Below are 10,793 nucleotides of genomic sequence, written 5' to 3' on the forward strand. Positions count from 1 at the left end.
CTTTAAATGTCACAGTATGTTACTTTGTCAGAGCATGATGTGCAGCTGCGTCTGTGTGAGATGTGGCTGAGCATCATCACCCTGTCCCTACAGCACGAGGCGAAACGTGAACGCGGAAACTCCAAGTGCGCGCACGGCTTGTGGCCGTAAATACGTCACTGGTGCGCTCGCTCTTTCTTTCTCTCGTCCTGAAGATGGCGGCAGGGGTGAGTAAGATGGAAAGATGGCTAACTTGAGGGTTTTCTGTAAACTTTCCCGGCTCAATCCACCGAATATCAGGCCCATCTGCAGTCTTACCGAGCAGCTTGTCATATTTACACTGCTCTCGGTCTGTTAAGCAGCTGTTAGCGGGGGTATTTTCCAAGAATATCATTCAGCGTTCATACAAACTGGGGTTAGCTTAATGCTAACCTGACGTAGCATTCACAGTGAATGACGCCCCTCTTCTGGCCCAGGCTTGTGCCACGTTAACATGGCTATTTTCCAGCTGTGGAAACATACTCCTGTATTTATTAATGTTTTCGCCTAACGTCGGTGCTTACGTCCTGTTTTTGTAGTCCTCAGGCGAACCTGTTTTTGACTTTATCTAAAGCTAACGTTATGCGAAGGAATACTATCTGCTCACTGTTACCGGTAAAGCCAGCTAGCATCAGTTAGCATTTCAAGCAAGCTAAAAGCCACGTGAATATAGCTCAATTTTTACTTGAAGTCGGTCAGAGAGGTACATGTGGCCTGGTAGCCTTCAGTTGTATTTATCTACACACCAGTTTCACCCTGCTCCCATTCCTGCCCAGTCATTTTAAATGGTTGAGCATCCAGAGTTGTATAGCATCATGAATTTGTATGTGAAGTACTACCAGAGCAAGCTGTCTCCATTTAAACTGGATGTGTGGCGTTATTTTCCAAAACTGTCCAGATATTTCATTGTGTGTTTGAAAATAATAAACTGCATTACAGGGCCAGATTAATTTTGCACCATAGTGAGGTATTGCCATGAGAACATCCTTAGGTCCCCTCAACTTTTGTTAACCTGCTAGCAATAATAAGTCATGCATGTACATTCAAAGCAGATTTGTTATGTTTGTTTATATTGTTTGTTAATTGCAGTGTCGTCTCCTCCTCTTTCCAGACTCTTTACACGTACCCAGAGAACTGGCGGGCCTTCAAGGCCCAGATTGCAGCCCAGTACAGTGGGGCTCACCTCAAAGTCGCCAGCAGCTCCCCTGCCTTCACCTTCGGGCAGACGAACCGCACTCCTGCCTTCCTCAACAACTTCCCTCTGGGCAAGGTCAGTGCTGTTAAGCTCAGCTGTTTCTCAGTAGCTCTTGTTTCAATTGCAACACTGAATGTGGCGAATCAGTAACGGCATTTAAGTCGCTCAATTATAATCAAATATAGAAGTGCTGTAACTGGTTTGACTACTCCACTGTTACGTTGCCAATCATGTTTCATCATGCGCTGCAGTGTTCACTTGTTAAAAACATGCTACATGTGTTAAGTTATTCTTGAATTCTGCCATTGTTTGTAGGTACCTGCCTACCAGGGAGATGACGGCTTCTGTCTGTTTGAGAGTAATGCCATTGCTCACTACTGTAAGTCTGATGTTTATTAATAATATCATTCAAGTCTCTTATGCTCTATACATTTGGGAGTTCATCCAGGAGATCCACATATTATTTACCTAAAGTTTAAAGGAAGCACAGTAAAAGCTTTCACACACTGAGTCTTTTTTTTTTGTTGTTTTTTGGATGGGGCGGGGGGGGGGGGGTTACGCAGAGGTTTCTGTGCGTAACTGTGTGCAGGTCACGTCCTCCTCCTCTTCATCTACCTGAATATTATAATCTGACCTGTTGAAAGTGAGCTATCAGAGTTTTATGAAATGATTCTATGTACCCTGTTCCTCTGTCTTGTGGCTGTGTCCCAGTACCACATTTTCTTCACTGATTCATGGTCAACGTCTTTAAAGGCTTCTGACAGATGTTCTGAAAATTTTCGACAAAAGTTTCGGACTCAGTGTGCAAATGTGATTGACATAGCATGAAGTCGTATGTAATTTTAGATGTGTGACAATTTTGGACGAACTAAAAAGACTCAATGTTCAAAGGCCTTAAATACTTTAGGGGTTAAGGGAGTGTTTCTCCTCGCATACTTGGTGTAATAGTGTAACTTGTCATTTGAGTCAGCTAACATTAATTAATTCGTAAATTCACAGGTCACTGTGAGCTAGCATGTGCAGTACATGGGTTCCTGCACACCTAAATGGAATGCAACCATTAGTTGTACCCGATAGACGGGCTGCATGATTAAAATGTTTGATGCACTGTTGGCAGCATTCTGTCAGATGTGTAAAGGTCTGCACTTGTAACTGCTCTGCTCTGTAACTTGCTGTTGGAACTCATTTTCTATGTTTTCAGTGTACAAATGTAGAATGGAAATGAAATTATGACCCTAGAGATTTTGTTTTTTTTTTAAAAACACTTCCACCTTTCAACCACAGTGAGCAATGATGCCCTGCGTGGTGCCACTCCCCAGGCCGCAGCCCAGGTCCTGCAGTGGGTGAGCTTCGCTGACTCAGAGATCATCCCTCCAGCCAGCGCATGGGTCTTCCCCACGCTGGGAATCATGCAGTTTAACAAGCAGGTATGCAGCTCAGCATTTTCTGGTCAAACTAAACACTTAAATGATTATTTGGTCGTTGTGGTGGAAGGTGGGTGCCAGTTTCATTTGGACAGAGTGTGACACCCTGTAATTAAGACTTGGCACTTGACCCTGTTGCAGAGTTAATGTTGTGTAGTCCAGCACAGTCATTCTTCTGTCTGGGTCTGTCCAGGCCACAGAGCAGGCCAAGGAGGACGTGAAGAGGGCCTTGGCCGTGCTGAACCAACACCTGAACACCCGTACCTTCCTTGTGGGAGAGAGGGTCACCCTTGCTGACATCACTGTGGCCTGCTCCATGATCTGGCTCTACAAACAGGTCTGACATACACACTGCAGATAACAGCCACACGAAGTTGCACACTCTTTCATTGATTTTTGACATTTTGTAGAGCAATATTTGATTTGATATGTGAGTCACAACGCCTGTCTGTCCCCTGCAGGTCCTTGAGCCCTCTTTCCGTCAGCCCTACACCAACGTGACTCGCTGGTTCACCACCTGTGTCAACCAGCCCCAGTTCAAGGCTGTTCTAGGAGAGGTCAAGCTGTGTGAAAAGATGGCCCAGTTTGATGGTGAGTCACCATAAATGAGCTTTAAAAAAGGCTCACACACTGAGCATGAGGCTGGCTGCTGGAGCACACTGTTTAATTAAAAGTATGTAATTAGACATGCACTTGCCTTAATTTTTGAGCTGAATTCAACAGACGCTTATACTGCTGTTTGTAGGGCTGTACCCAACTCAGATTTATGTCAATTGTATCATCAGATTTGGCTGTTAAAGTTTGAACAGGGTTCAGCAGGATGTTGAGTGACTGTGGCGTTGGAGTAATATAGTAAACAAGCTAACTGCACTAACAATTTGGAACTGTGCCACGACATTTTTGTTGATACTAGATATCAAAAGCCAGACACTGTATCGTATTAAGGTGTAGTAAGCTACCACCTCACCACCTCCTAAGCAGAAGAGATAATGTTACTCAGAGCCTTATGTTGCAGAGTCTCTCCTCTGTGCTGCTATCTGCACGTCTGCAGCTTTCTGTACCAAAGAGTAGCATTAAAGTCAGAGCACTTGCATCACAGCAAAAACTGGGTACCAAAATGTCCCCAGAAGTACACTGCATAGCACACTGACTACAAAAAATAACTGCTATTTGAAGCAAGCTCAGTCGACTGAGGGGTATCCGACTGACTATTCCAATCTTGACTTTTGAGGGCAAGCCCCTGTTTCCACTCACTTGTTGAAAGGCTGTATTGTGTTAAAGGCCTGGGTCTTAAACAGGGAGTCCGTGACCCCGGGGGGGTCCGCAGAGTTACTGCAGGGGATCCGCCAAAGTTTAGTAATTTCATCAAGTTTTTCTTTTCTTTTTTCCAAAAATGAAAATGTCAAAATATGTGAATTCAATATTATTGATAAAGATCAATAGTTATGTTCACCTAACTTTACAGCTAAAATAAACACGTTTACAGACTGGTACAAAAACCTGTTTTGCTCTCTACTGCTTATTTCCCCCTTCTTGACAACTGTACAAGAGGTGAATTTTTACATGACTCCCCTGTTTTACATTTTGCCAGGGCTTAAAATTACACCTAATTAAGGGTGGGCCGCTTTGAGTGACAGGTTGGCTGGTACCCAAATATGTTGACTTCTGGCCTCAAAAACCAAGATGGCGACAGCAGAAATGCCACACTCGAGGCTTCAAACTGGGAGTTAACAAACCAGTGGGTGCTGTCACAGTAGCCATGTACATTATTTTTACAGTCTACGGTGTAAATGTTTGAATCTGCCAGTCATTATTTTAATAGGTTAGTATTGTATGCACCAAATAAAGGTATGTGTACTCATGATACTTAAAGTAACCCTACTTGCTATTGTAGGCCCAGTTTAATATGCAACTTAATTTTAGGCATTAGTGGGTGGTGTCGTTCTTTAACGAAAGAACTAGATGTGATTTGACGTACACAGGGTTTACACAGCCATTTACTTTTTATTAAATGTTAATTAATATAAAGAAAATACTGAATTACTCTTACGGGACAGAAAATTTTCTTTTAAACAAACATCAAATTTCTGGCTCCCCTATTTGGGAAGAACCAATGGTCCCCTGTCATTGGGCAAGGCAGTGTCTAGTCATGGCACCAAGTCTTAATCTGACAGGGGAAGAGAAATTTAAGACCATATATTCATCCCAGCCGTCTCAGTTTCAGTGAGTAAAAGGCTGTTTCATGATATGGGCACAGTTTAAAAGACATAAGACAAAGCTACTTGCAGGTTTTGTAGTTCTGAGTACAAAACCAAAGTCTGATAATTGTAAGTTTTAACAGAAAAAACATGTTTTCAATATTTTGTTCTGTCTCTCCAGCCAAGAAGTTTGCCGAGATGCAGCCCAAGAAAGACGCCCCTCCTAAGAAGGAGAAGGGAGGAAAGGAGGCAGCCAAGCCCCAGGAGAAGAAAGAAAAGAAAAAGGAGGAGAAGAAACCCGCCCCAGAGGAGGAGATGGATGACTGTGATGCTGTTCTGGCTGCTGAGCCCAAAGCAAAGGACCCCTTTGCACACCTCCCAAAGAGGTACAAATATTTTTATGCTTTCCTTGTTGTGTTAAACATTTAAAAGCTCGCAGTGCAGGATTTGTAGTCCTCAGACTTCCCTGATTGATGTACGATCAAACACACAAACAGATGGTCCCCTGTCATTGGGCAAGGCGGTGTCCAGTCATGGCACCAAGTCTTAATCTGACGGGGGAAGAAAAAAGACCATATATTCATCCCAGCCATCTCAGTTTCAGTGAGTAATAGGCTGTTTCATGATATGGGCACAAACCAGATTGAACCTTAAAGATCTACAGTTGATCTTTAGAGTAGTCAAACTTCACTCTGTAAGATGCGTTTGGTTGTGTAAGTTGTCGGTAGTGCTTCAGTTTGACTTTGCACCACATCAAATCAAGTCAAATTAATCACAAATCAAGTTTTTAACCTTGTTAACATGTTCATACGGTGTTTTGATATGCTATAAGACAGTGGCTGTTAACCAGGTGTCCTAGAGGGAGTGCCATGGTGTCCCTAGAAAAATGGGAAATGGTTTATTTATACTATTTAATTCACTGTAGAAGTGATCCCAATGTGAGTAAGAGTCATAAGAGTGCCTGTTCTGATCACAGGTTTCACTTCCTCCGCAGTTATCTCCTCAGCTATAGTTGACAAGTACAGAATTCTGGTCTTAATCATATCTTACAACCAAAATCTTTTCAGTCAGTGGTCTCTGAAGTGAAATCTTATTAAATGGAGACCTAGTACCTAAGCTGTATCAGTTTAGGGGTCCTTGAGATGATAATGGTTTAGAAACACTGAGAATTCAAAATGAGAATTCAGTGCCATGGCTGAGCATTTACTCCTTGGAACAGCAGTGCACCAATATCAGTCTCAAAAACATGGATTCAGACTGCCAGTATTTCTTATGCCACGTACCTAAGGAACCAATCCCATCAACTTGCAGGGCAGGGTGTTCCACATTGTTAGCAGAACACTACGGTAAAATGAGGGGTATCAGAGGAGAAGCCAGGTGTAGCTATGTATCGGTATTTTCAAGCAAAGTCTCACTTTCAAGTCAACTTGTCTGAGCTGTTGATTGGGAGCAAGGTTTATTTAACATTAGCAGCACATTATCAGCTGTTTGTTAATGTAGTCAAGCCGAAGGCTCATGTTAATCTGTTACTGTTTAATTGCTGAAGAGAGGGATGAGCAGAGTTGAAGGTGAGTGGGTTCGCTTGCAGGCAAGAGGCGGACAGGCAGGTGGAGTTATAGGCAGGGGCAAATTTGCATGTGCATGTATTCGTGCATACAAAATGAGGTGAAAAGTTACATCTCAGCCATTTTAAGGCATGAAGGGACTTTTTTCCATGGAAAAAAACTTCAGTATTTGTAATTTTGATGAACGGATACATTTTAAGCTGTTAAATCAATGCCACGAGAGGAACTTTAAAGTAGAGTTAAACATTTTTTGAGTCTATTCATATTCTTTGTCACTTGCCTGATTTCCACACCTCGTGTTTCTCTCTGTTTGCCCTATATGTATAGAGAGCAGATGTACATTACCCGTCCTTCTCCCTCTACTTTTTTAGCCCATTTGTCATGGACGAGTTCAAGAGAAAGTATTCTAACGAGGACACCCTGACAGTAGCCATTCCCCACTTTTGGGAGCACTTCGACCCGGAGGGGTACTCGGTCTGGTACAGCCAGTACAAATACCCCGAGGAGCTCACACAAACCTTCAAGAGCTGCAACCTTATCACAGGTGAGACTGAGCAGCTGCCACTATATCCAGCAGCTTGAATCCAAAGTGAATGACTTCAGGGATTGTGAAGTAATTGTTTTTCAGACCTACTTATGTTATCTGGAGCAATGTTGTTCCTTTGTGGTTGGAAATGAAGTCCAGAAAGTAACTTTTTAGATTTGGTCTTGGTTTGTCATGCATGGGGGTTTACTTATTCATGTATTGGCACGGGTTTCCCGTGTGTTTATGGTGGCTCCCATAGTCCAAAGACAATGCAGGTCTGTTTAATAGTGGTGTACATGATGTTTGTTGTGTCATCAACACATTGGGGATCAATCCTTACCTAAAGGTTGCATTTTTGTGAATGTTTTCTTAATGGATTGCAAGCAAGGCTTGTAGAATTATTAAACATCACCTGGAGGTCTATTGTGTATATGCTATAGCAACATAAACGCATTTCCTGATGGGTTTTGTCCCATATTTTAATGTAGCAAAGCTTTTCTTTGAAGTTAAATAAGGTCATACTAGAGAATAGAATACACAACTGAGGTTAAACAAGGTTGGTCATTGTTCAAGCCAGTGCTTGTACTGGAGATGATTAGATTTCATAACCTAAAATGCTCCCTCTCAGCGCAGAAACAGGCCTGTACATCAATCAGGAAACACCTCTAGGGGAAAGCATATGGTCCCCTGTCACTGGGCAAGGCAGTGTCGAATCATGGCACCAAGTCTTAATTTGACAGGGGAAGAGAAACTTGAGACCATATTCATCCCAGTCATCTCTGTTTCAGTGAGTAATAGGCTGGTTCATGCTGTGGGCACAGTAAAATCACTGACCTTGGGTACTGAAATGTAGAGAATAACTACACTGCAGGTGTTGTAGTGTTGGCCTTAATGTTTAGCCATATGTAAGGAGGAGGAAAAGACGTTAATGTTGATAATCTAGAAAAGACTCGTGTCAAATGTTCAAAGAAGTCCTGTTTTTTGTGACCAGTACAGTTCATGTTGTATATGTTAAGTTGTGACTCACTGTTTCTATTAATTGATAAAAAATTCTCAAACCTTTTTCACAGGTATGTTCCAGCGTCTGGACAAACTCAGAAAGAATGCCTTCGCCAGCGTCCTCTTGTTTGGCACCAACAACGACAGCGCCATCTCCGGTGTCTGGATCTTCAGAGGCCAGGAACTGGCCTTCACTGTAAGTTCTGAAAAGGATGAACACACTGTCCACAATGTCCCGATAACATCACCACCCTCAAGCAATAAGGGCTTGTTTTCAACAAACTGATCTGGGCAGTTATTTATGTGTGTGGTTGTGGTGTAACAGTACACAAGCCAAGGTTTGTTTCACACTGGGTTTGGTTTAGGAGTCACAGAGCAGTGTAGTGAGGGGGAGAAAAACCCCACATGCATAAGGATCGGTTTGTTTTAATTTAACAAGGTTGGTGTCAAAGGCAAACAAAACCATCTCGCTGAGGCAAAATTTTGCCCACTTGCAACTTAAGTAAACTATTGTCATTAGAAAAAGGAACGTTTAACACACTTCTGTATTGCACTGTACAAACACAACACTTGTGCATTAAGAGGTGTGTTGTTAGTTCCAACTTGACTATATTTGATCAAAGCACAAACATTTATTATCCCAGTGATCACATCTGGGTGATGCTGTCATTGTCGTTGCATTTACATACCCTACAACTCTGGAGCAACGCCAATGCACTGTCCTCGTCTTATACACAACTGTTCGCCGGTTGCTGTTGTAGCTGACCGGGTACCTGCAGGCAGGTCCTCAGCTGCTGTGTCATTTGAGCTCGCCATGGTGTGACTGACTCGTATGCCAATCCACTCGCTGTGCTTACCTCAATATGTTGTGAATGGCGTACTGCCTAAAGTATCCAGGTGGAACTTGCATACAGAATATTCTGCATGTGGCTGTGTGCAACACAACTTGATGGTTTGGTAGGTATACATGAAATGCAACTCAACATTAAACAGAAGTTTCTGAAGTAACAATGTTTAATTGGATGATACTCTTATCTCGGGGTTAGTTGGCAGTCCCCTGTCATTGGGCAAGGCAGTGTCCAATCATGGCACGACGTCTTAATCTGACAGGGGAAGAGAAACTTGAGACCATATTCATCCCAGTCATCTCTGTTTCAGTGAGCAATAGGCTGGTTCATGCTGTGGCCACAAACGATGTCCAAGCTAAACATTTAAAATGGATGTAATATCAGATGTTGTAGGTTGGTAGGTGTTTCCACTGCTGCTTTTGTCACAGCTAAATTAGACTGCTGCTCAGAATTTGAACATGTTGCGTGAGTACAAAATAAAATGTTTTACATTTTGACATTGTTCGGATTGTTAAAAGCATTCACTGCAGTTTTTATGCTCTGCATTTCAATGCACATAATGCTATGGTCCAAGTATTCTCTACAGGGTAATCTGTCATCTGATAATAAGTTGTGGTGGCACTATCAGTTCATCAAACATCAAGGTAATTCATTCACATTCGAATTCTTATTCCCCTCCTAGCTGTGTCCGGACTGGCAAATCGACTACGAATCATATGACTGGCGCAAGCTGGATCCAAACAGTGAGGAGTGCAAGACCCTGGTAAAGGAGTACTTTGCCTGGGAGGGAGACTTCAAGCACGTGGGTAAAGCCTTCAATCAAGGCAAGGTCTTCAAGTGAGAGGACACTGGGGCAGTCTTGAGCGAAAGCACTCTGCGCTTCTGCTTTCCAGCACTTAAAACCGACGGACTTTCAGCCACCACGTGCTTACTTTACTGCAAGAATGACAGTGTCAAGACGAGTGATTTGTCTCAATGGCCCCAAACTGTTTTTTGTTGTTTGACCTGCGAAATAAAGCATTTTCCACAATGCCATCTATGGGATTTGATGTCTGTGGTCTGACTTCAGTTTGTTTTATGAGCAGTAACCCATCTACAAATACATTTGATTGGTGCCACCCAGAAAAGAAACAAGGAAATAATGGTGGGAATGTTTAGTTTGGTGCACACCATGATCAATAAAGAGATTTGCAGAGTAATGCAAACTTGCTTTAAAAAGCCTTGCTACAGTTATGTAGCAGTGACTTCACCTCTCCTGACATCCGCCTTGTATGTTACAACACTGAACACCAACCACACCCAATGACAATGCAGGGCGTGGTTGGAGATGTGTCAAAGTTGATATTTGCCACCAGAAGTGAGGGTCAGTGAAACAAAGCTTTTCAGCTTGGTGTCAAGTTACTGTAACCTACGACTCACCAGAAACATTTGCTCTCGTTATACTGATGTCGTGAATGTGTAAACACATTAAGCATGCATCCTAATTGGGAAACATTTTCTTTTAGAACACTTGAAGTACTCCCCAGAGGAGCAGCTGTTTATCACAGTTACGTCTCCACTGTAGGCCAAAGGTCCAGCTGAAGTTCTCTCACTCCTGCAGGGGGCAGCCAAAGACTTGTCATGGGAAAGCAGTTGAGCTTGTTGAATGGGGAGCATCCAGCAGAGGGAACATGACTGGGCTGAGCTCTGTGGTTTGCTCAGACTAAGACAAAGAATGTCGTCTGCTTTAAACTATGGGTTCTTGTTTTGATGTTTCTGGTGCTTCCCAGAGGAGAGGAAGCCTGAAACGAATCTTTGTGAAGAGGACGCCCTTTAAAATGTCTTCTACAAGGCCAAAGGGTCATCAACACAATATTTGTACTTCTTCCCTCTTAGTTTAACTGAGACAGAACACGTTAAGCTTTGTTAAATCTTCCCCAAAACCTTACAGATTCATATTGTGAGAACATGCACATTGGAAACCAGCATTGATGGATAAAGCAAAGCCTGCACATCAACTACAATAGTTAATTCCCTTACA

General features: G+C 42.8%; 1 protein-coding gene across 1 annotated transcript; it reads left to right on the forward strand.

The window, feature by feature from the left end:
• The first annotated feature begins 56 nt into the window (after positions 1-56).
• On the forward strand, positions 57-9,822 carry eef1g (eukaryotic translation elongation factor 1 gamma). Its single transcript, XM_033632682.2, has 10 exons — positions 57-206; positions 1,130-1,288; positions 1,529-1,592; positions 2,498-2,640; positions 2,831-2,974; positions 3,099-3,228; positions 5,017-5,221; positions 6,772-6,944; positions 7,997-8,121; positions 9,456-9,822. Exons 1-10 carry the CDS (start codon positions 195-197, stop codon positions 9,612-9,614), a joined length of 1,314 nt encoding a protein of 437 aa, XP_033488573.1. The 5' UTR covers positions 57-194; the 3' UTR covers positions 9,615-9,822.
• The last annotated feature ends 971 nt before the right edge of the window (positions 9,823-10,793 follow it).

The sequence above is a fragment of the Epinephelus lanceolatus genome, chromosome 7 (genome assembly GCF_041903045.1).
Source record: "Epinephelus lanceolatus isolate andai-2023 chromosome 7, ASM4190304v1, whole genome shotgun sequence".
Lineage (NCBI taxonomy): Eukaryota > Metazoa > Chordata > Actinopteri > Perciformes > Serranidae > Epinephelus > Epinephelus lanceolatus.